Source organism: Cricetulus griseus, chromosome 5 (assembly GCF_003668045.3).
Source record: "Cricetulus griseus strain 17A/GY chromosome 5, alternate assembly CriGri-PICRH-1.0, whole genome shotgun sequence".
Taxonomy (NCBI): domain Eukaryota; kingdom Metazoa; phylum Chordata; class Mammalia; order Rodentia; family Cricetidae; genus Cricetulus; species Cricetulus griseus.
The window spans coordinates 13,253,434-13,279,272 of NC_048598.1; the positions used below are offsets into that span (position 1 = coordinate 13,253,434).

Here is a 25,839-nt window from a genome sequence, read left to right on the forward strand (position 1 = left end):
GGTGCTCTTATTCGCATGCTACTGTTTACCTACATTGTTTGTCTCTTAAATAAAACTGAGTTGATATCACTTTATTAATGAGTTAAAGTAGAAACCTTGCTTGTTCTGGATTAAAGTCTTTATAAACTGTAGAAGCTAAAAACTATACATATACATTTTTCCGATCTGTTTTTTGTTTGTTTTTTAATTGCTGCTTCTTCTTGGTTTTTCAAGACAGGCCTTTTCTGTGTAGCCTTGGCTGTCCTGGAAATGGCTCAGTAGACCAGGCAGGCCTCAAACAAGTGCTGGGAATAAAGGCTTGCACCACCACTGCCCAGTTCCAATCTGTTTTATTCCATACTTGAATGTCCTTTAGGGAACACTAGTTTTTCAATTAAAGAAAATCTTTTCATCTTGCATGGTATTCTTTTGTCATAAGAAATCTTGTACTTACCAAGTTTGCAAAATTTTCTTTTTTGGAAATATGGTATTGTCCATTTTCCATTTATGCAAACATCCCAAACACCACTTAGTGTTGAGGATTAGTTTCAGCACTGCTACAGATACTGTTAGTGTTCACGCATCTGCACTGGCCTGTTGTTGGGGTTCTGACAGGACACGCCCTCAGCTGCAGCCACTAAGAGCACCACCTGTGCACATTCACTGTGTTCCCTTTTAAAAGGCCCTGCCCACCTTCCATCCCTCTTTCTCTGTCTCTTTCTCCTCTCTCTCTCTCTTGTCTCTCTCTGTCTCTCTCTGTCTCTGTCTCTGTCTCTATCTCTCTCTCTCTCTTTTCTCCCTCTCTGCTTCTGTCCCCAGAGGCTGGTCTCCCTCCTTGCCTTTCCCCTTTTTATGGTCCTTTTCCCCTTAATAAAAAAACCCTCTACTTGAATTCTGTCACGTGGCATCTTTCTCTCTTGAACCACATTTTAAAAAATTACAACAGATACTACAGTCAATGGCTACTCAGATCCCGTCAATAAAATGCAGCATTATTTGCATACAATGTATATCTGCCCAGCCCTTCTCTGAAGTAGGTGCTGGAGGATATACAGTCCCTATCACAGTGAAAAATTCACACCGCCGTGTAATGGCTCATGGTTTGGTAACTGCTACAGAAGAATGTATCTACAGATAGGAAAGGTCCCTGGGTGTTCAGTACAGATGCAGTTGTCATCCACAATATTTTTTGATCATCAGTTGAAGAGAGCCCTGAGGGGGGGAAAAAAGTAGTGGAAGACTTTGCATTTGATGTGAGGTAGGGATTGTAGTTAATATTTTTCCATGTGGCTGTCTACAGTAGTCCTTGCTGTTGAAAGAGCATTGCTTTCCCAGCTGGTGAGATGGCTCAGTGGGTAAAAATACTTGCCACGCAAACTTACTGACCTGAGTTCAATCCCTGGACATATGAGAAGGTGGAAAGAGAAAAGCAACCTCAGAGATACCCTCTGGCCTTCTTCCCCTGAACGCAGTGGCATGCACACCCCTGACTCAAACACACACCACCACAACAAATAAACAAACAAACAAATAAACAAATGATTAAAAAGTTTAAAAGACAGTCCGTTGGAGAGATGGCTCAGTGGTTAAGAGCACTGGCTGTTCTAGAAGTCCTGAGTTCATTTCCCAGCAACCACATGGTGGCTCACAACCATCTGTAATGAGATCTGGCGCCCTCTTTTGGCCTGCAGGGATACATGGGGGCAGAACATAATATACACAATAAGTAAATAAATCTTTTTAAAAAATTTTTAAAAGACTTGACATTTACTTCTTTCCTCAGAGGACCAGCATGTTAACTTATGAAAATGAATTGGTCATATATTCTTGGTGTCTTTTAGTCCCTTTGTATTTCTGCAAAACATTTGCCAGCAGTTTCTCCAGGAAGACCTGTTGGGAATTTGGATAGCAGCCCATGGGATCTGTTTATCAACTGGTAGGACTCAGGAAAACCTCTTTGGGGTCTATATGTATGAACTAGTGATGTGACTTGATTCTGTTATCTTCTTTATGAAATTTCTTTATTATTTTGTGTGTATTATTTAGGTGTGTTGCCTATGTGTCTATGTACCATGTGATGCAGTGTCCGTGGAGGCCACAAGAGGGCAGAAGATACCCTGTTGTGAGGCGCCATGTGGCTACCGGGAATGGAACCTGGGTCCTCTGGAAGAACAGCCAGCGCTTTTAGCCGCTGCATGGATATGGTGTCCACACAGCAATAAGGGAGGAGTCTCCTGCGTCCTCAGGCACTGAAACTCGCGTTAGTTTAGGACACCATGACCACAGCAACTCTTCTACAGAAAACGAAATGCTTACAGTTTCAGAGGTTCAGTCCTTTATCATCGTGAGAGGGAACACAGCCGGGTGAATGCAGACGCCATGCTGGCTACATCTTGACCAAAAGGCATCAGGAAGTTGAATGACTGTCACACTGAGTGAAACTTGAGAAAAAGACTTCAAAGCCCATCCTGAACAACTAACTCTCTTCCTCCAACAACGCCATACCTCCTAATAGTATTGCTGTCTTTGGGGGCCACTTTCTTTCAAACAACTGCAACCTGCATGTGGCATCCCACACAGAGAGTCAGAACTCCAGGCCAGTGGATCAGTCACTTCCCCTCCACAAGAACTAAAGAAAGTACTCAAAAAAAAATCTCTTTTGAAAGGAAAATTTAAACTGTTTCCTCTGGTACCCAGGTAACCATATGAAATAAAGAAAAGAATACAAAAAAAAAAAAAAAAGCAGTAGATACTGATGCATTATGATTAATTCCTTAGGGTACTAGCTATTTTAAAGGTAAAAATTTGTGACAAAAACCATATAGTAGAAATGGACAGTTTTACAATATGCTTGCAAAATGGCAGACAAGGGTGAACACTCTCTCAGGGATGGCTATGGACAAGCATACAGCTGAGCTCTGGGACAGAGTGAGACTGACAGGAAGCGTGGCAGCTTCTTGATATTATGGAGATGAAATTCTTTCGGGGCAGCTTCTGAGCATCACTCACCTTAATTTTAACAAGAAAAAAATGCACATTGTCAGCTATTTAAAATCTTTGCAGAATTTGCCTTGACTGAGAGTGCTTCTCCAAAAGCTATTTCCCTTTCTGAAGCCTCTTCACCCGTGTATAGGGACTCAGTGTGTCATCCGTCATAAAATCATACAGTAGTTTGATCCAGGAGGTGTGTTGGGGGAGTTTATCGTAATATTCAGCTGCTATTTTCCTCACCTGGAAACACAGTAAGGTGAACAGTGAGTGTTACTGAGACCTCAAGAGAACAGGTGAGTGTCTGACACAGACAGAGGGCTAAAATGCCAACTCAGGCAAAGGGCAACACCTTTGCTCATGGTCCTTCAAACTCCTGAAGTTCTTCATGAATAAGACTACAGACTACACACACATAAACAGTCTCGGAATCTGCCCCGGACTTATGACAAAGCAATCAGTTTAGCTTAGCAGCTAGAATACAATGACACTGGAGTTCCAAATTTGTAAAACAACAGAGCCAGTCAGAGCCTGGATAAGCATTTAAGACATTCATTCAGACAAAAGTATAATAGCAACCAGGATGACATAAAAGATGATAAATTATAAACATTTAAGGGACATAAGATGGAAATGAATACATTTTCAACATTATATCCGGATTATAAATTCTAGGGAATGTGTTCAGCCATATTATTATTAAAATGCCAACATAATACTTGGATGTCTATTGTTGTAATGCAGGTATGCTGTATTTATAACATCTATATGTTTTATGAAGTTGTAAGTAATTGAGAAATGCAAGCTTACTGGTGGGCTATGAGATCGCTCAGCAGTTAAAGGCACCTGCTGTCAATCCTAAAGCTCTGAATCCAATTCCCAGAATCTGTTTTGTGATATTTTGATTGTGTTCTGACAAATAAAACTTGCTTGGAGTCAGAGGGCAGAGCTAGCCACTAGCTGAGCATAGAGGTTTGAAGGACTGTAGACAGAGGAGACAGGAAGTGGTGGGGGTGGGGATACGGAGGATCTTGACCCTTTTGGACTAAGGAATGGAAGAGATAGGAAAAGAAAACTGGTGGCTACTCCCTGTTCTCTGATATCTCAGGTTCTTACCCCAATATCTGACTCCCAAATTTTTATTGATAAAGATTAATTAGATTACTACTTCAAGAATTCACATGGTAGAAGGAGAGAACCAACTCTTTACAAATGTCCTCTGACTTCCATGCAGGCACACACACACACACACACACACACACACACACACAGAGGAAAATGTAAATATTTTTTAAGAGTTGTGTGAACTGAGCCGGGCGTTGGTGGCGCACGCCTTTAATCCCGGCACTCAGGAGGCAGAGGCAGGTGGATCTCTGTGAGTTCGAGACCAGCCTGGTCTACAAGAGCTAGTTCCAGGACAGCCTCCAATGCACAGAGAAACCCTGTCTCGAAAAACCAAAAAAAAAAAAAAAAAAAAAAAGTTGTGTGAACTGAAAATCTCACTAAAACTAAGTTTTTAAATAGTTTAAAAGTTTGAATTTTAAAATACTTTTGTAATGGACATGTTTTGCAATTGATTAATGGGATAGCTGCATACTGTATAAATACTCTAAAACCTACTTCAAATGGCTATTTTGTGTGTGGATTATACACACACAAACATACATAAACACACATGTGTGTATATATAGATAGATATAGATGTAATTTTTTTTTTTTTTTTGGTTTTTCGAGACAGGGTTTCTCTGTGTAGCTTTGGAGCCTATCCTGGCACTCACTCTGGAGACCAAGCTGGCCTTGAACTCACAGAGATCTGCCTGCCTCTGCCTCCCGAGTGCTGGGATTAAAGGCGTGTGCCACCAACGCCCAGTGTATTTTGGTTTTTCAAGACAAGGATTATCACGATTAATTACTAATACAAAGCCCGAAATGGTCAGGATATCTTTAATTGGTAAATGCCAACCGACAGGAAGCAGAGCAAGCCAAAGCAGCAGGAAAAGAGCCACCATGTGTGTTCCCTGTCCCTTTAAACCTTTAGCGCTTCACCCTGGCATCACCTTGACCACACCCTGACTACAGGCGTGGTCAGGCACACCTGTAGCCAGCCCTTAGGAGGCGTGGTTACGGTGTCTTCCTACAAAGGATTCTCTGTGTAGCACTGGTTGTCCTGGAACTAGCTCTGGAGACCAGGCTAGCCTTGAATTTGGAGATCTACCTGCCTCTGCCTCCCAAGTGCTGGGACTAAAAGTATGTGGCATTATGCCTAGCACTGTGTATGAGCTGTGTTTAAATATAGCTATTAAACAAAAGCATTGGAGGTGTAGCTCAGTGATAACGTGTTTGCCTAGCAAGCATTATGCCATGGTTTCATCTCTAGTACCACAAAAAAGCAAACGACCAAACAAAATGCCCATTTTATTATTGCATTCCCAGTAATCATTTAATAGGTATAAAAATGTAAATATTATAATCAACCGCGTAAAATACCAGCAAGTTTTCAAGAAACAAACATGATGTTCCTTGATATGTATCATAGAATGTTCGGGAAATGCTGGACTAGCGAAACCTAGGGATGTTTGTAAGATTATCTCAGTAAAAGAAGACGGCAGGAAGAGAGAGAGCTGTGGATCTTAAGGGGTTAACATGGGCCTTAAGTCAAGATGTCCAACCTGAGCTAAGTTTTCAGTTTTAGAATGTCTACAGAAAGTTACATAACCTTTCTATGGGGTTTATGTTTGAACTAACATTATCCTTTGAACTAGTGACTTAGACTCTAAGGCAGACCCACTTAAAAATAATAAAAACCCCGGGCTAGAGAGAAGGCTCAGCAATTATGAGCACCTTCATTCTTATAGAGGACCCGAGTTCAGTTCCCAGCACCCACGGCAGCTCACAACTGCCTGTAACTCCAGTTCCAGGAGCTCTAACCCCCTCTCTGGTCTCCCTGAACACAAAACATGCATATACGCAGACACACACACACACACACACACACACACACACACACACACACAGCAGAGGTCAACCAAAGCCACACTAGATATTCAGGGCAGACTGACACCAAGGAACTGGGGGCCGGCATCACATTCCATGTGTTCCAGGTTGTGCTCACACAAGAGGTGCTGCTTTCCTCAGACACTTTATCCTTAAAAATGTAACCCTGCTGAACACAGTGGTCCTCATGCACCCATCACTGCTGAACACAGTGGTCCTCATGCACCCATCACTGCTGAACACAGTGGTCCTCATGTGCCCATCATGAGGTTGAAGGTGTGACCTGTGACAGTTACCCTCTGTAATGTTCTGCACAAAACAAACCCACACTCTTTGTTCCCCTTGATGAAGTTATTGACATTAAATTGCAGATCTCGTGCATGAGTTCCAGAAAACTTAACATTGGTATTTCATTCCTCAATATGTGTTTGCAAAAGGTCACTCTGTAAGCCAGGAAACACTTTTACTACAACACATTATACAAATCTGTGCAAGGGAACAAATGATGGTCCATGCCAGGGACTTATATAGCATCGCAAAATGATGTCTACCCGTTTTTCAGAGCACTTATGCAGGATTTCATGGTTCTAATGGACAAACCAACTTGCTCCAAGTATTTCTGTACTGAAATTTCACAAAGTAGTCGTAGCATTTTGTGAACCAGCCCACCCCTTTTAGCAAAGCAGATCGGTGTGACAGGGACAAAAGCTCCCCCCCCCCCCCCCCGAGATCGCTGCTCACTTCACAGGAGGATTTGTGGCCTAATTCTGAGTTGTGCCCCTTGAAGGAAAGTGGCCCCCATAGGAAGGACTGGGAGGTGCGGCCTTGTTGGAGGAGGAGTGTCACTGGGGTGGGCTTTGAGGTTTCAAAAACCCATGCATGCCTGCTCCAGTCTCATTAGCACCATGCCAGCCTACTGCCATGCTCCCTGTCATGATGATCATGGGCTAATCCTCTGAAACTGTAAAGCCAGCCCCTAATTTATAAGTTGCCTTGGCAATGGTGTCTCTTTGCAGCAATAAAACAGACACTGAGACACTAAAACAGTTATTTACTGGATAACAGACTTTACACCTCTCCCAATACTTCTGGACCTTAAATGTAACCACTGACTTCAAGGATTTACAAGAGTACCATTAGTAAAAACTAACCCACTGGGTATTAGATGTATATTATACTTTGATTTTTATTTTAATGAGAAACTTTGGTTGATAACTAGAGCTTCCTTTGAAAATGATCCAATGAAGACTAGTTTGGAGTATACAGCTATTAGAAATGAAAATATTTACCAAATCTTTCACTTACCAGAGGTAGGTTTTTTCCAGGAATGTTAGGGAAGTCATGGTGTTCATTATGGTAGCCCAAATTGAAGGTCAGTAAATTCAGAGGCCCATAATATGAGTATGTTTCATGTCCCTTTAAGAACATGTAATGTTCGGATATAAAATGCCCAGCAATTGGGTGCAAACCCAGGCCAAGCAAGGAGGCTGCCAACATGTAGACTAGAGATTTAACTCCAAAAACATAGTAAACTATAATGTCAAAAATGATCTGTGTCACAGTATTGATGATTTCCAGAGAAGTAATTGGTTTCGGGTTGATAACTAAAGGTCGTAAAATCACAAAGAGAGGCTGAAAAGTAATCCAGACAAATTTCCTGAAAGTAGTGCAGAAGAACCAGCCCTCAAAATCAGTAGGAATATCTACGTCAAGGCCACCAACTCCGAGGTACCGATGATGATCTCTGTGGTATCTCTTATAAGAAACCGAAAATGGAACTCCCAAAGGGAGGTTAGCAAATATTCCAAACCAGCGGTTCCACAGCGCCCTGCGGTTGCCAAAGGGGAAATTGTGGGAAATCTCATGGATCGATGTCGTTATTGAGTTGTTAATGGTGCTACCAAAGACATAAGACCAAAATAGGACCCACTTCCACTCCAAGTCTTGGACTAAGTAGAATGAAACTAGCTGAGCAAGAAACATCATAGATATGATCCAGATCAGGTTGGGGTCAGGTTTCATCAAGGATTTGATCTCTGGATACTTTGCTGTAAGGAAAGAAAATGTAGTAAGAATCATAATTGGAGATTATGTAATTATAATCAATTCCGTTTAAGTGAACACACTGAAGAAATTATACTTGAAGGAGTTGGGGAGATGGCTCACTGGGTAAGATCACTTGCTGTGTAAGCATGAGGACCCTCTTCAATTTCCAGTACTGAGGCAAAGCTACAGGCATACGCCTTACCCTGCCTGTAAGGCTAACACTGACCCTGCCTGTAACACTAACACTAACACTAATCCTGCTTGTAACACTAACACTAACCCTTCCTGTAACTAACACTAACACTAACACTAACACTCTGCCTGTAAGGCTAACACTTACCCTGCCTGTAAGGCTAACACTGACCCTGCCTGTAACACTAACACCAACACTAACACTAACACTAACACTAACTCTGCCTGTAACACTAACACTAACCCTGCCTGTAACACTAACACTAACACTAACACTAACCCTTCCTGTAACACTAACACTAACATTAACACTAACACTAACACTAACCCTTCCTGTAACACTAACACTAACCCTGCCTGTAACACTAACACTAACCCTGCCTGTAACACTAACACTAACACTAACACTAACCCTTCCTGTAACACTAACACTAACACTAACACTAACACTAACACTAACCCTGCCTGTAACACTAACACTAACACTAACACTAACACTAACACTAACCCTGCCTGTAACACTAACACTAACCCTGCCTGTAACACTAACACTAACACTAACTCTTCCTGTAACACTAACACTAACACTAACACTAACCCTGCCTGTAAGGCTAACACTGACCCTGCCTGTAAGGCTAACACTGGTACAATGGAACAGGAGGATCCTAGGGCTTGCTGGCCGCCAGCCGAGCTCCATGTTCAGTGAGAGACCCTGTCTCAAAGGAATCATATGCAGAGTGACAGAGCAGGACAATCAATGATGGACTCTGTGCACATAGGTGCTGTGAACCCACACACATGTGTACATACACCATACACATATACCATGTACACGTAGATCTCTCACACATACACATAAGAAATTATAGTGAAGTTAACACATTAATTACATTTTTCTCAAAATCATAATATTCCCGTTATTAAAAGCATACCCAAATATTTGCATGCTACCCGGAGACAATATTTTGATGGCAAGTTCTAATATACTGTAACATAATAACTTGAGAACTTACTAAAAATCTGGAATGTCCATATCTTTTCTTCTTGTTCCTCACCTGCCCAACAGGGTATCACAATGTACCTCTGGCTGTCCCAGGAACTCACAGTGTAGACAAGGCTGGCCTTGAACTCACAGAGATCTGCCTGCCTCTGCATCCTGAGTGCTGGGATTAAAGGCGTGCACCACCAACGCCCAGCTGAATAGTCCGCATCTTTTCAATGATGTGTTCTAACTATACTTTGGCAGAGCCCTGGAATCTTTACATCATTAACACATCTGACAAAGGATAGGTACATTTTAAGGTGTTCTACAACGTGAAAGTTATCTTCATGGTTCTCATGAACAAATCAACTCATTCCAAGTCATCTGTAATGAATTTTCAAAAAGTAGTAATAGTTAAAAACTACAAAAATAGATCAAGAGTGCCTGCGTAACAGAATGAGACTTTTCATGAAATGGTTTTAGGACAACATGTTATCAACATGTGGGATACCTTCCTTTAAGCATGCACAACTATTAATTAAAACTATGCCAAAGACCTAATGATAGAATCACAAAACTCAAAGGTCTTCCTGTCCTCTGTGATTTGTTGTGTCCTACTTAAAGGTATTGGATTAAAGAAAACAAGAAATTGGATTGCATTAAAATCTTTTCCACTGCAAATGATGCCATTGAAAAAATGAAGACTATTCCAAACATGGAAAATCACATTTGGACGTTATCTACTTGATAAGGGAACTTTATGTAGAATGTGTAATGAACTTTAAAAGCTTGCACAAACAAGTGATAATAAAATAGGAAAACTGCAAAATGTCTGCATAGGTATTTCTCCAAAACCACATATGTGATGGCTAAATTGGTAGTCAGTTGACTACCTCTGGAATTAACTAAAACCCAAGCAGCTGGGAACACCTGTGATGCCTTTTTCTTGCTTGGATTATTTAAGGTAGAAGATCCATCCTAAATCCGGGCCAAACTTTGTGGTGGCAGTCCACATAAAAGGACAGGAAGAAGGAAGCTTTTGCTTTTTTGCCTGCTTGTCCTCACTCTCACTGGTAGCTCATCCACCTTATTCCCGAGGCATTTGTTTGCTGGTGTTAGACCCTGCTTCTTCAGGATCCCAGTGCAGGCAGACGGGCAGCAGCTCTCTAGGACTTCCCTGGGACTCCAGCTCCAGACTGTGGCTGTAGCATGAAAAATAAAAGACCTAGACACTGATACTGGGGTTCAAGCTTCAAGCTGAAGATCAGAGAAGCAAAGCAGCCAAGCCACTAGCTCTTCCCTCTACCCAGCTGAAACGGCCATCCTGTCCCCACCAAGCCTCAGACTCTAATCCCTGACTGCTGGCTTTCCTCAACATGGCTGGAGACAAATTCTCTCATGAGACCCTTTTCTTCTCCTTTATGCTTCTCAGATCCTGGGATTAAAGTCGTGGGATCCCAAGTGCTATGATCTCCATTGTGTGAGCGGTTTCTCTTTTAGACTGGATCATTTCACGTTGCTCAGTTAGATCTGTCTGCTTGTCTTCTGAATCCTGGAATAAACCCCTTTCTGTCCTGACTACCCCTGTTCCAGAATGCGGAGGAAATACTTTCAGTTCTCTCCCCATCCAGTATGACGTCGGCTGTGCCTCACATAGGCTGTACAAACACTCAGCCCCTGGGCTACAGCCCCAGCCCATTCTCATCAGCTCTTTGCCAAGCATTTCACTCACAGCAATTCTCAGGGCTTCTGCTGCTAAGAAGTCACTTTGCTCCTTTTGGGCATCATGTTACATATTTCACACCAATTTTGTACATTTGGGATTTTGGGATGCGTCTGGTAGATCAGATATCTCTGCCATTTTATGGAATTCTTAGGAAGTGAGTGGTTTTCCCTTGAAGACGTGCCTTCAGGTGTCAGTTTGCTGTACAAGTTTATTTCCATTATAGTCTCCGTATTCCATCTGTGGCTGTGAGTGATGGCTTTGGCACAATGTATGCTATGCAGAGTCAGCAAGAGCCACTGTCCTCCAGGGTGTTATGACAGTGGGGACACGCTAATGGTTCAAGCAGTGTGCTGTAGACAGCAGGGGGACGAGATGCTCACAGTGTAGCTTCTCCCACAGTGCAACTGGTGTTCCTGGAGGGAGGTGGGCACTGTTGAGGCTAGCTCTGCAGGGGCAAGGGTCTGTGGCCCTGTCAGCTCCAGCAGGGTGAAGTGCTGAAGCCCTTGTCCTCCGAGGTGTGGGCTCAAAGAGGCAGCAGTGGGAAGCACAGCACCCCCTCTTTGGCCCTTGTACCCCAACATACTCTTTGAGCTGAAGTGTGTCCCAGGAGTAGAAGCCCATCGGAATAGAGCTGGGTGGAGTTTCTCTCCACCCCCTTGTCCGTGTATACCCACAGGGGGATTGTTTGTAAAGCACAAGGTGGACTTTTAACACTAACTCTAACTGTAGATTTAAAGTGTATGGATGTCAGCTGTAAAAACAGCATCTATGGGCCTGGCGGTGGTGGTGGTGCACACCTTTAATTAAAGTACTTAAGAGACAGAGTGAGGTGAATCTTTGTGAATTCAAGGGTGGCCTGGTCTACAAAGTGAATTCCAGAACAGCCAGAACAGACAGAAACCTTGTCTCAAAAAAACAAACAAAAGTTTATGCTCTCTGTCTCCTCCTATGAAGAAACTTGACAGAAGTTTCAAAGATATTCTGACATGTCAATGTAATTTAAGCAAATATCATGTTTTCTTGCCTAAGGCCATCTGTCTCTGCCTCCAGAAATGGACACTGAGAAGCTTGGAAAATGGAATACTACTCATGAGCAGTGTAAAGCCCTTTCTGCTTTTCAGGTGGGATGGTTCAATTCGAAGATTGGAGGGAGACTCCATGTTGGGACAAGCATCAATTACAACTTTCCATTTCTTTAGTTTTTGACTATTGATGAGAACATGAATTCCAGTGTTTGAGAGCCAGTTTTCATAAGGGTGGATATTGAATTATTATTATTATGCAATATGTAGATAAGCAGACATAAAATTACACCATGCCATCTCTTATCGTAAGTGATTTGCAAAATGAGAGAGAGAGAACATGCAAGAATCTAGTCTCCCTGCCCCCAAAGTCTCCTAGGATTCTGTGTAAACCACCTGGCCTGGACCTCACAAAGACCACCTGGCTCTGCCTACTGGAAGCTAGGATTAAAGGTGGTTGCCATCTTACCTGCTAACCCAACTTCTTCTAATGGGCTATCCTTGATAAGCAACTTCAAGTTTCCCTCCCTATCAGTAATTGAGCTATTAACTTTGATTTCAGTGGAATCTACTGAGTCATTCATGAAAAAAAGAGGTTTCTAACTTGAGATACTCATAAAAATTAGGGCCTTGTCTTAGGACAGAGGAACATCAAGAGAAAGAGAACTATTTTGTGTAAGAGAGAGCTCCAGGGGCCGGGGTGTGCCACAGGGTGGAGCTGCTGTGTGAACCCTGGGTTTGGTCCCAGCACTGGAGGGAGGGGCTCCTCACATTCAAAGCCCCTCCCATTAGTGTCTTTGATTTTCAACAGAGAACAGGTTAAGAGCATGCTCTTCGCAGGCAGTCTAACCCAGGCGAGCATCCTCCTCCGAGCATCTATCCCCTTCATTCTCACTGCATCTTTTAAAGGGCAGAAAAGTCAAAACACTGGCATGAGGATGAGTTAGGCAGTGTCGTAAAGAACCCAACTCAAAAGCCTGTTGGTCATGAAGAGCAGCCTGGGAGAGAGGAGAGACTTCCCTGTGGACACAGAAGTGCTCAGTATACCTAGAGCTGGAAGACCTGGTTGGTCTGGCTTTAAAGCCCAAAAGAACATCGAGGAGACCACCAGAACAAGCCAGTCATCCTCTCTGTTTGGCTAGTCACCCATATTCCAGTCTCTTTAATCCCAAACCTCAAAAGGATTAAAAAAAATGCCTTCGATTCTGTCTCGAGGGAAGATGTAAGTACGCCAGGGCCTGTCCTCTCTAACTGTCCTAGAGTCACAGGCTAGGGTTCTCTTTCCCTGTTACTACTGTCTCTTGTTTAGGGCCACGTGAGTGTGGCTCCAACAGCGGGGCCCTCAGCATCATGCAAGCTTCAAATGCCTGCTGCCTGGCTTTGCCCTTCTGGAGGCATTTGAGGAGGCACTGAATCGCAACCTAGCCATGGGCTCAGGAGGAGTTGGAGGATCTTGCTGGAGATAGTCTGGCCAAAGGGACCCGTAACGCGAAGGCCAGCAGAGGCAAGGAGAGTCAGGGGACCAGCCTGTTCCTCCTAAAGAAAAAGGCCGCTGCAGCAGAGACAGGGAGACCCTGTATCCCGTACCATACTGTGTGCCCTGAGCCTCCTGAGGGCGCCCTGAGCCTCCTGAGTGCTTCTCTGGGTGATCCCAACCAAGCCTTGGCGATAAGGAGTTGGGAACGGGAATCAGCAGCTGGCAGTGCCTGGCCTTAGGCCTCCCTGACCTAAATGACAAGCATACAATCTTACCCAAGATCTCCTGGCGTCGACCATTGTGTGGCCCATCAGTGTAGACCCACTCAAAATCTGTCCGTGAACCGTGGTTCCGCATGGCTCTGTTCAGACCTGCCCCAGGCTCTACTCTAGGTGCAGCCCTGTGAGGGTGATGGTGTCGGCCCGAAGCTGTTGCCTGTGTCTGTTGGTGCCTACACAGGCTGAGTAAACAACGTGAGGGTGGCACTGAACACCACCCAGTTTTCAGCCCAGCCTGGTCCGGACCCACCTCCAGCTCAGCAGGCTGTGCTTCCAGGTTTGGACGGGCCTTCCTGTAAGAGTTCCAACACTTACAGACTGGGCACCAGGCCAGGCCTGAGCCCGGGCAAAGCAGTAAGGGAAAGAGCTTCAAGAACTTGTAGCTTATCCCCTTTGAGGGTGGACGGGATGTGTGGGAAAGCCAAGGCTAAGAATGCACACACACAAAAAAAATCAGCAGCTAGGAGGAGGCCGGCAGCACCTTAACAACAAGCTGACCCATGCATCATTAAGTTCCCAGAGAAAACGTAAAGATGGACCACAGAAGCAACCCATGAGCCTGGAGCAGACCTTCTGTGTGTGGGTGTGCACATGAATGCATGCCTTGCTCCCACCCCCAATTTAAAAAGAAAAACAGCTGAAGAAACCAAACGTCCCCATGTGGACATGGGTAACGGCTGAACACAGAGCACATGTCATGAGCTGTTCTTCACTCAACAGCGCTCCCCATACAGTCCAAGGTGAGCCTGCAGCCAGGCTCCAAGGACAGGGGAGTCACAGCAGAGGACTCATTGTGCCATGCCCAGTCACAGCCGCTGAGGTGTTAAGACTATGGCCTGGACTAGTCCTTTAAGCTCTGGAAGGGTTGAAGATAGAGAAAAAAACACAAATGGGACTGTGTCAAGGCCAACGTGAGCTGCAACAGCCAGCTCCCTTATCAATACATCGACGGATCAAGCTGGCTCATGGAGAGGCTGAACAAAAAAGTGACACAAGAATCAGATGCAGACTTTCTGGTTGTCATTTATAAATGCTACAAAAGTATTCCTAAGGCATACAAGTTTGCAACAACCAATGGCTGTAGGAACTGACACACCACTCTATAAAAATTACAGTTATGAAGTAGCAATGTTTTTTTTGGTTGGGGGGGTCACCACAACATGATGATCTATATTAAAGGGCCACAGCACTAGGAAGGTTGAGAACCGCTGGTCTAAGCTGATCTCATGATTTGGTTGTTGACAAACGCAAGTAAAAAAAAAAAAAAGACACTTTAATAGTACATTGGTAGAAGCATAGGTAGGCAGCGAAGTAGAAAAATCTCTGTATGGGGCCCAGGGCAGCTTAGCCACACATATGGAGTCCAAGGCAGCTTGGCCACACAGCTGTCACAACAGGCAGAATAGAAACCAGTCAGAAAGGTAGACCTAAATCTTAGTTTATTATAAAACAACACTCGGCTCCAGGAGAAACCACAAGCTGACAACACCCAAGAACTGGCCAGCATCTAGGGGAAGTCCCTGACATCGTAAACATTCCAGCAGTTATAAACATCACCAGATGTCCCTTAGCCCACACAGCACATGCCTATCCCATTTCGTCAAGACACTCCCAGACAAATGTCAACCGATCAGGGATCCTCAACCTCAACCTCTGCCATGATTTAAAAAAACAAAAACAAAAAACAAAAAACCTACCCCACCTGATCTCAAGACTCCAATCTCATACAGCTGCATCAGGCACACAGAGGGTCCAAGCTCGAGCTTGAATAAAGGCTGTTTGTTTTTGTATACTGATTCGGACTCTGGCTATCTTTGGGGGACTCCATGATCTGGGTATAACACTCTGGTGTAGGCTTCAGGTACTATCTGAAAACATTCTTAGTTAGCCATTGGGTTGGTGGAAGCTAATGATATGTTTGCACATCCCAGAAAGACTTGACCTAGTAATTGCCGTGTTAGGCAATAGGCTAAATAAAAATGGGGACAACGGATGACTATCAAGAGGGTTACAGTAACCCAGAATAATTTGGCTCAGAACCTGCAACACTCCATCCCTCCTCAATCATGGAAACTACAATTAGTTAGTCAGCCCTGTAGAATCTTTAACATAGGAGTGACTCTCACCCCCCACTCCCACCCTGGGAACTTGGGTTAGTCTCTCCATCTCCCCAGCCCCTTACTAGGTCTTTCACTACCAAGGCTTCATGTCATTCTTTTTTATTTGCATTGGGTATTTTCTTCCTGCTTTCTTGGTCTTGCTTACTCCTTCAGAGATCACAGGCCTTTTCATAATCATTCTTATAAAATCTGTCTTGGGGCTAGAGAGATGGTTAAAAGCACTGACTGCTCCTGCAGAGGACCCAGTTCAATTCCCAGCGCCTACATGATGACTCACAACCATCTGTAACTCTAAGGAATCCAACACCTTCGAGCCTCCTCAGGCACCAAGAAAGAGAAGAATGGGAAATACCTCTGCTCTAAGCAACTTTATCACGCCTCCTCCATCCCTGATGGCAGCAATGCCACAAGGCGGTGGTAGACGATTGAAGGGACCAGCTCCCCATTTCGGCAGCCATAACAGCCGAACACGTATTTGTCTAACCTTGTCTTAGTCACTAAGGTCAGATGCCTGCCCCTTTGGGCAGCCATAACAGCTGAATACGTGCTTTTCTGACCTTGCCTTGGTCACCAGAGGTCAGATGCCTGCCTCATGACAAGGAACCAATCAGAAGTTAGCTGGTGGCGCTATGCTTTACGACTCTGGGTGTGCTTTATGGACAGGTGCACAGCAATGACACACAGAGCATAGCAACCGCCCTGGGAGGGCCTATGGGCCATAACAACCAGTTGGCCAATCAACACAGGGCAAGCCCTCCAAGCCTGGAGCCACACCAATCCTGAGCCTTGAGTACCCCTAGACACTCCCCTTATGCTGCCCTATAAGATCTCTATGCAGCCCCTTTGAGCTGTCTTTTGTAGCCATCCGCCTTGGCGGGTGGGTGAAAGACCCGAGCTAACATGGGGTTAGCTCATTAAATTACAATAAAGCCTCATGCAGTTTGCAGCAAGCTTTCGACTCTGCCTGTGATTGGGGTGACCGAGGTCCTGGGCTGAGACCCCGGAGGCCTGAGTTTTCCGGGGGTCTAACAGCAGAACATGCATACACTGTGTGGAGATGTATTGCTGCGAATGGTATAATGGAATGGCCAATAGCTAGGCAAGAGAGAGAGACAGGACTCCTGGGCAGAGAGGAAGAGGAGATAGTTGAGGCACCCAGGAGCAAATGGATGCCAATGGAGCAAATCAGACACATGGGACAGAGGAAAGGCAACTGAGCCTCGCGATAGAGTTATAGGTTAAGTTATAACAGCTAGTTAGAAAAGAAGCCTAAGATAAGGCCAAGCTTTTATGTTGTCTCCGTGTTGTTATTTGGGAGCTGGCTGGAGGGTACAGGGGGCAGGCTTTGAGGTTTCAAAAGTCACCTGCCACTTTGAATTCACTCTCTCTGCTTGCTGTTTGTAATTCAAGATGGAGTCCCTCAGTTCTTAGCTTCCAGCTCTAGTCACCGTGACTGCCTGCAGCCACACTCCTCCAATGCCATAATGGTAGACTCCTTTCCCTGTGGCACAGTAAGCCCCAAATTAGCTCTTCCTTCTATAAATTGTCTTGGTCATGGTTTTGTTTTTTTGTTTTTTTATCACAACAGGAGAAAAGTAACTAGGACAAGTAACACATGAAAGAAAGGCTGGAAATCCCTCCCCACTAGGGCTGCTTGTAAGGGACAGAGCATGCACAAGACAAGAGCATGGTCTACAAGGGAGAAACCAAGTGCATGACCATGACATAGAAAAGTTCCCAGTGCTTGCCCCGGTCACATCTTTGCTTCAGACCTGTCCCAGCTCTCTAGCCAACTTCCATTCTGGTAACTCTAGAGCTGGCGTAGGAAGATCGTCTCCAGTCTTTGACCTATGTGGTGGTTGAGCGGAGCACCACAACTCGAATAGGCCATCACTTGGCTGTTTCTAGTGCCGGTGTGTATATCTGTCTACAGAGTGAATGCGAGGCCTGGCTTCCCAGATGGAGGTGCCGCTCTCTGAGCATGTGTAGGCAGAGTCTCTTCCAAATGACAGCAGCCAAGTGGCACGCTGCCACACATGAAATAGACTCTCTCCCTTGACTACTTCTACTGCAGGGTTACTTCCAAAATAAATGTGGGGTCTGGTCCCCAGCTGAAGGTGGCTCTCTTTTAGCTGATGTGGGAAGAATTGTTTAACCATCAAGAAGGAAATTGTGTCATTTGCAGAAAAATTAGACGGGAGACCATCATGTTAAGCAAATTAAGATGAACAAGTACTGTTGCTGGCGTTTCTTGTCCCGCCAGGTCCCACAGTAGCTACAGCCCCAAATAAACACACGAATGCTATATTTATTATAAAACTATTGGCTGATGGCTAGGGCTTCTTATTGGCTAACTCTGTCTTAATTATTAACCCATTTCTATTAATCTATTTCCACGTGGTCTGGCTTACCTGGAGAATGCCTGGACTTGTTACTCCTTTTCCAGCTATAATGGCATCCCTTCGAGGTCTCTCTCTGCCTACCTTTCCCAGAATTCTCCTCATCTCCTAGTGCCACCTATCGTCCTGCCTCTATTGGCCAATCAGTGTTTTATTCACCAACCAATAAGAGAAACATATACACAGAGGGACATCCCCCCATCAGGTTACTGTTACTGTTACTGTTAGGGACCAAGAAGGGGACCAATGGAAGGGGAGATAGATATGGATAATGGGGCAATTATAAACAAAGTACTTTTATATATGATTAAAATTTCACAGTGAAACCCATGTAATGCAGAATTAACACACATTAATAAAAATGTACAGAAAGCCATGCAGTGCCACATGCCTGGAATCCCAGTACTCAGGAGACGGAGGCAGGAGGATTGAAACTCAGAGGCCAACTTGATCTTGACCATCTCTTTAAAAAGGAAAGGATATGAGCAAAGATGGTGGAGAGGTTTTCTTTTTAAAGAGTTACTTATTTATTATGTATACAATATTCTGCATGCATGCATACCTGCAGGCCAGAAGAGGGCACCATATCAGAGGGCACCAGATCTCATTACAGATGGTTGTGCGCCACCATGTGGTTTCCGGGAATTGAACTCAAGACCTCTGGAAGAGCAGTCAGTGCTCTTAACCTCTGAAACATCTCTCCAGCCCAGTGGAGAGGTTTTACTATGCTCCATTTGTCTAATGTTTAGTTAGGGTTCTAGGAAATGCATATTATACCCCATAGCGTCAACCTAGTCAGGGTCCCTTTAAATGTTTAAAACTAAGAACACTAAGACACTTTTCTCTTCTCTTCTTTTCTTTTCTTTCTTTGTTTCTTTTTTCTTTTTTTTTTTTTTGTATTTTTTGAGACAGGGTCTTTCTACGTAGCTCTGGCTGTTCTGGAACTCACTGTGTAGATCAGGCTGCCCTTGAACTCAGAGATCCACCTGCCTCTGCCTCCTGAGCACAGAGATTCCCTTGTAGGTATTCCATACACCTGGCTAAGGCACTTTTCTGATTAGTGGCACATCAAAGGTTATTATATTAACTTATAGGGAGGAAAAGTGACATTATTTTACATTTTTGCCAATCTTTTAATGTCTGGCTTAAGAGCAAATTTATGAATTCTGTGTTTATCAGTGTTCTCAGTCTATTATGAAATACTACCATGTACAAAATATGGGATAAAACCTTGTTTCATCCACTATGCAATTGAGAAACGAAGTATTTTCATGGCTATATAAATGGCATTTTATACTTCATTGGACTTTATGAGTGATGGGCTCTTCCATTAGTTGCTGGATGAAAGTGTTGCCATGGAAACAGCACAGCAGACTTAGTGTCTGGGGTTTGTGGCTTTTAGAATGTGTTTGTTCAGAGAGATGGCTCCAAAAGTAAACTGCTACTGTTGGCTAAACAGCCCATGCTAGCCCCAAGCTCTCTATCCTGAGACCTGCGCCTCCCACAGGCTGCAGTTGCAGGCATACCACCACGCCCAGCTCCAGGATGTCTTAACCTGTCTGGTGACTAGATTTACATTGCACACTTTGACATACAAAATCTTTTTTCTTTCTTTCTTTTTTATCTTCTCTTTCTTTCTTCCTTTTTAAAAGATGGATTCTTATTTTACTCAGGCTGGCCTCGAACTTGTGATCTCCCTCCAATGTCCCAAGCATCTGGAATTCAAGCCATCACCGCCACGTCATACTGGCCTGGGTTTCTTTTGGGAATGGGAAGACTCAGGAGGGCTTCTTCGATTTTTATACAAATTGTCACCCACACATTTTTTTTTTTTCAAATCAGGCATGTGTGTGTAAACTGAGGATTTTGGCACCAGACAAATGAATTGATGACATGACTGCTCCAAGGTATGGCTAAGCAGGAGCTTTTTATTGTAGGTGTGAGGGAGGGCACAGCCAGAGGCGTCTGGGAGAATCAGACTAGAGAGAGAAAACAGCAGACTACACATGGCCAGCACACTGGACTTGGCCATGAGAAGAGAGGGAAGTGGGGAAGACAGAAGGGACCAGGAGAGCATATGGCCGCTGTAGCAGGGTTATGTGGGAATGAGAGCCTGCGGAGGGAAGCCCATGAGCTGGAAGTGTAGGGTCGGGAGTGGGGTGAGAGCAGCTGAGAAGAGCCAGGATGTCAGTAGGGACTGTGTAGCAGGAACTTGTGATTCTGAGGGAGCCAGGGCCAGCATGCTCTTCAGTGTGCTAACAGACACCAGAGAGGCCTCTGTCCTGAGCTTCTTCTGGACCTGACCGTGTGTGAGTCAGCCTTCCCTTTCACTCAGCTTACAAAGAAACCAGGTTTGTTCTGACTTGGAATTTTAGAGGTCTCAGATTTTGATTTGCTGCCCTGCTTGGGGCCTGTGGTGACTCATCATGGCAGGAGCACACTCTGGAGAAAAAATTTATACAGCTCATAGTCAAGGAATTGGGGTGGTGAGGGTAGAAGGGGGTTGGGGATCTCATGATTCCCTCCAGGGGCAGAACCTGCCAACCTGTCACTAGGCCCCACCTCTCACACAGTCTCCTTGACCCCAAAAGCACCTGCAGAGTATCCAAGCCTCTACCACATGAAGGGAAGGTGTTTAAGATCCAGGCTGAGGCACCTGGGCCTCTAAAGCACATGCCAGAAACAGCCTTTTCTTTCTTTCCTTCTTTCCTTTTTAAAATACAATATACGCTAGCTGTGACACTGTATCCGTTCTTTCACTCACTGAGCTTCCCGGTGGTTTTCCAGCAAAAGTACAGAGAAACTGTCCCAATGTCTCCTTGCTCTGATGAACTCTCTGTCTGCCATGTTTTGTTTATTGATTGCCTTCAGGTAAACGAAACTTTGAAACCTCTTGCACCATATGGGTAACAGACAAGGGGGGCAGGGGTAAGGCTAGCGCTCTGCTTTGGTCTTCTTTGTTTTCAACAGTAGCTTTATTTAGATGTAGCCCACATAGCATTTGCTCTGCTTCTTTGTTCCTTCATTTTTACCACGCTGAGGAGCCAATCTAGGGCCTTCTTGCCAAGTAAGTGTCCTATTACAGAGCCACACCCAGTCCCTAAGTCTGTCCAACACTGCGGGTTCAGTGGTGTCCTGACTGGGTTTTGTTTTGTTTTTTGTCAAATTGACTCAAGCTAGAGTTATCTGAAAAGAGGGAACCACAGCTGAGAAAATGCCTCTGTAAGACTGGCCTGTAGGCTAGCCTGTGGAGCATTTCATTAATCAGCAATTGATGGGGGTGGACGCAGCCCACCAGGAGTGGGGCCGCCTCTGAGCACATGGTTCTTGGCTGTATAAGAAAACAGGCCGAGCAAGCCATTGACAGCAGCCTGTTTCCATTCTTGCTTCCAGTTTCTTGCCTTGAGTTCCTACCCTGACATTCATCAGCCATGGAGTGTGACCAGAGAGTTATGAACTGAAACCAAGCCCTTCCTCTCCAAGCTGTCTTTGGTCAGGGTGCTTTATCACAGCAATAGGAACTCTAACTACGATAAGTGGGTTTAGCACGCTCACAAGATGGACATCCATCACCTGCAAGTAGTGCTGGATCTTTTATTTTTTGGTTTTTAAAGACAGAGTTTCTCTGTGTAGCCGTGGCTGTCCTGGAACTCACTCTATAGACCAGGCTGGCCTCGAACTCACAGAGATCTGCCTGCCTCTGCCTCCCGAGTGCTGGGATTTAAGGCGTGAGCCACCGCCCAGCTAGTTAGAAGGTTTCAATCCTTACTGTGTTAGGAATAATCAATGTTGGGAGCCATACAGCTTGGCATGAACCTTTAGGCCAAACTTGGCAAGCCACGGGGTTATAGAACTGTCTTTTGATTATAATGGCTTCTAGAAGCATGAGCACCCAAAAGGAACAACATGACCCAGATGCCAATCCTTTGTTCCAACCACAGGCCCACTTATGTAAGCAACCCTCCCTCATCCCACCACTTACCTAGGTAACCCTCCCTCTCCCCACCACCCATGAACTTTTTACCCTGCCAACATCCTCTTTCTATAGTTTTCTGACAGTCTGCTTGAACTAACACCTGGCTCTTGGCTCTTCTCCCCCTCCCCTTTACCCCATACTATTGACTATGTAAGCTAGCCTGGAAAAAATAAAATTTGCCACTTGATCAGAATCCTGTCTTGTGGTCATTCTCTTGAGTCTCTTGTCCCATTCCCCTCCCTGGACTTCTTGCTCTAGGTTGCTGTCCTGCTTTGGTGAATGACAAGAGACAGCGCTCCTGTAGGAGCAATTTAGAGGGAGTCTGGGGAACTTTCCTGGATGGCAGACTTTGGAGGAGGACGGCAGGTGTGCCCGAGGGTGTGCCGTATGTAGGGGGGTGTGGAGCTGAAGCAGGAAATCCATATTTGTGTAGAGGATTGATAACATACTATCCAAGGGTTCCAGGGAGGTAGGAACTGGAGAGAAACTGCCCCTCAATTAAGATGGAGAAGGCTTGAGACATGAGGAGCAGCGCAGAAGGCTGGAGAACAATGGTGAGAGTGAAAATTAAGAACCCTACCCTCAAATGTGTGCAGGGAAATAAGCTTGAACCCCCCCAGCAGGCCCCGCTAGGCCCTTGCAGTGGTGTACCTGGTCATCTTGTCAGTGTGGTGGCTGAAGCACGTGGAGGCTATTGGCTAGTCTTAGGAGGGCCACGAAGGTAAGGACAGGGTCTGAGCAGGCTGACTAATGGCGAGCAGGTTAGCCCCAAGGGTGCCAGGAACTGCGGCTGGCCTTTCTGTCTCCTTCCTCCCTGTGCTGGCCTTTGTTTGGTGTCCAAGCCTCCAGACTTGCATACCTCACAGCATGTGCTGAAAGACAAACTTGAGTTCTTTGTGTTTATATCCACACTTCATTCTTTATTTTATTTACTTGTGTTTTATTTGTGGTTCACAGAATGAACTCCAGGGCCTTGTCCATCTGAGACAAGCACCTATCCCCAGACCTTGGTTTTGCTTTTAAACTTTGTTCACTTAGCTATTCATTTATAAAATAATTACAACTACTCGCTAGAAAGGTGAGAGAAAGGCTGTAATACCAGGCCAGCACGGGCTTTTGTGTTTAGATTCCACAGGCTGCAGACTCTGCCAGGCTAGGTGAAACCTTTGCTACCATACTCAGCAAGCCTAGGCCGCCTAGGCAACTCGGGGGTGGAGCCGAGAGAGAGGTGGGGCTAGAGGGGGCGGGGCTAACGGGCCGCTGGGGTCCCCGCAGCTCCGCAGCTCCGAGTCAGACAAACGAGCAAGAGGAGTTGGGGAGTAGAGGGACTGCACACCTGCGGCCGCTGGAGCGTGAGCGCGATCCTAACCGTAAGCTCCGGGGACAGCGGTGACACCCCAGCCTGACAGTTGCTAGGGCTGCGTGTGGCTCCTGCAGTTAAATGCGCTTCCCCCTATCCTAAGGCTGACCCGGGTCGTGCAGTCTGTCGGTCATGCCTCCTTGTCCTGCATCCGACGCCCCCCCCCCGACCCCGGGCAGTCCCGGTGAGCTTCGGAAGCAAGGGGTGGGCGTTAGGCCTGGCAGCGTGGCTCCTTAGCCCTCTGGCTCCCTCCCCGACAGGTGCAGGTTTGTCCCTTCGGCTCCGGCTCGCGGCTTGCCCAGGCACCTGCCCCAACCCTGGAGGGCTCTGGCGCTCAGTGACTCCTTAACTTCTGCACTCCGCACCTCCGGCGGTTTAAACTTCAGGCGGCCCAAAGCCGGGGTCGCCTTGCCCGCGCTGGGTTGGAGGGATTGGGCGGGAGGTGGAGGCACCGGGTGTCTGCGTGCAGCTCGCCCTAGACTAGGACCGCGCGACTTTCTAGCCTTCTGCCGCTGCTGGCCAGGACTTTTGAGTTAGACTTTGGGGAGGGCGGGGTTGCTTGCTTCTCTGCCTCTAAATTCGTCGTGATCGTTTTTTAAAGCCGCAGTGCCCCAGAGGCTAGCATTGTTAGTGTGATAGTGGCTTCCTTCCTCCAATGGAACATTTCATTGGCTGTGCCTGGTTTGGCGTAGCAGAAAACTAAGGAAAAAAAAAAAAAAGCATGGGCGTGGTCAGTAAAGTTTCCATTCCCAAATACCCACACGAGGAGGGCCACGTGATGGCTTCCTGGGTCCCTGAAGAAGTGTCTCCGGTAGGGCTGTGCTTGGGGACCAGGGCTGGCTGTTCATACACTGCCCTGGGCCCTGGGGATAACAGGGAATGTGCTTTCATGGGACGTGCTTTTGGACAGACAACAAGCAAACTCCAACCCAGCACCACAAAAGAAACGAGTGTTTTATTTTAAATAGCACCAGAAGATGATGTTTGCTGTAGACAATAGACAGCATTAAAAAGGGAACAGGGATGCCGAATGGAGGCACCATTTTAACTCCTGAAGAGTTAGGGAGCCACTTTGTATCCAGATGCATTAGGCTGAGGAAAGAGCACTAAGGGTCCCGAGGCAGGAGTGTATGCCAGTGAGGGCAGTTTATGTCCTCATTTGCAGTCTGAGAGGAGTGACCAGTGTCAGAGAGAGTGCCCCAAGCCTTCTGCTACCCCAGATACCAAGAAAACAAGACTTTTCCCTAGTCTCTTACCTGCTCAGAAAGTCAGCTATGTGACCCCTAGCACCATCAGTATTACTTCATGTTGTCCTGTGTGGCTGCACCTGCCTTTTGGCTGACTGTGCCTAAAGCACACTGGCTGCCACAAATGTAAGTGGTGAAGAGAGTAGGGGACTTTTAGTGAAAGTTGGGAAAGTGTGCACCTCCACCAGACCCCTGGGGTGCCCATTTTCCGCTTAGTGCCCAACTAGTGCACAAGTGGTATCCACAGAAGCCCTTGTCACTGTAAACAACATTCCTTCTCCCATCCACAGAGGTGCCAGCATGCCCAGGCCTAGTCCCTACCTACCTGGTGCCTACACTCTTTTTTCCCCTAGTGTTCTGGCCCAGGCTCAAGAATTTGAAGGACAGAGCCACCCAAATTCCATTTCTTAATTCTTGTTCTGAGACCTGAAAACATGGGAACACAGCCTGGTTCTAGAGAATGAGGGACAACAGAAGTCAAGGACAAGATTAGAGACAAGAGGGCCACTACTCAGTCAGTCCCACGGGGCTCACCTGCAGGTAGTCTTCAGGCCAAGCTAGTGATGTGGCCGTGTCTCCAGCCAGCTCTGCTGATAAGAGAGGGAAAAAGTCCCCAAGAGGGAGCCAACCTCTGCCAAGAACCTTCTCCTGCATGGTGGTAGCCAGGGAGGGGGGGAGCCTGGGTCCCCAGCCTCATTACATAATCTGTTGCACAAACAGGGTCAAAGGAGCACTTGCCCTGCTGCCAGGATTTATTGACTTTCCTGAGGGAAATCACAGTTTGTGCTTTCTCTCTAGGGAGCAAGTGCTTTCACTCTCAGAGTGGCCTGCATGTTCCTTCCCATGGTCACAGGCCTGGAGTGGCATCTTCACTCCTGACCCAATGCCTGCCTTCCCTTTGCTGGCCATTCCCATTTTCTATGGAGCCAAGCCACTGCAAAGCCACACCCTGGGCACTCTTCCCAGGCCTGGGAGCTTGCTTTAGGGGGGAAGTGTTGTTCCAGCCGTGTTACTAAAAAGGCTTTACAGAAAATTCTCTAGTTGGCCAACCAA

The 25,839-nt window shown here is 45.8% G+C and overlaps 2 protein-coding genes across 3 annotated transcripts in view; one reads left to right on the forward strand and one right to left on the reverse strand.

Moving 5' to 3' along the window:
* Positions 1-1,762: 1,762 nt before the first annotated feature.
* On the reverse strand, positions 1,763-25,710 carry LOC100760423 (sphingolipid delta(4)-desaturase DES1). The gene is made up of 3 exons (XM_027418829.2): positions 25,321-25,710; positions 7,267-8,009; positions 1,763-3,210 (listed from the first exon to the last, which is right to left on the reverse strand). The coding sequence occupies exons 2-3, from the start codon at positions 7,981-7,983 to the stop codon at positions 3,076-3,078; spliced, it is 852 nt and encodes a 283-aa protein (XP_027274630.1). The 5' UTR covers positions 7,984-8,009; positions 25,321-25,710; the 3' UTR covers positions 1,763-3,075.
* Positions 23,425-25,839, forward strand: part of LOC100758590 (epoxide hydrolase 1) — a 30,056-nt gene continuing 27,641 nt past the window's right edge. The window contains exon 1 of one of the 2 annotated variants that reach the window (XM_027418821.2): positions 23,425-23,549. The gene's annotated coding sequence lies outside the window, so the exon portion shown is untranslated. The remainder of the gene's footprint in view (positions 23,550-25,839) is intronic. The other variant, XM_027418822.2, reaches the window with a different exon arrangement.

Bases quoted from the DNA above. Each gene is read 5' to 3' on its own strand.
- LOC100760423 (XM_027418829.2), bottom strand. From the start codon at position 7,983: ATGAAACCTGACCCCAACCTGATCTGGATCATATCTATGATGTTTCTT. The intron at 3,211-7,266 runs GTAAGTGAAAGA...CTGTGTTTCCAG, and splicing joins CTGGAAAAAACCTACCTCTG to GTGAGGAAAATAGCAGCTGA.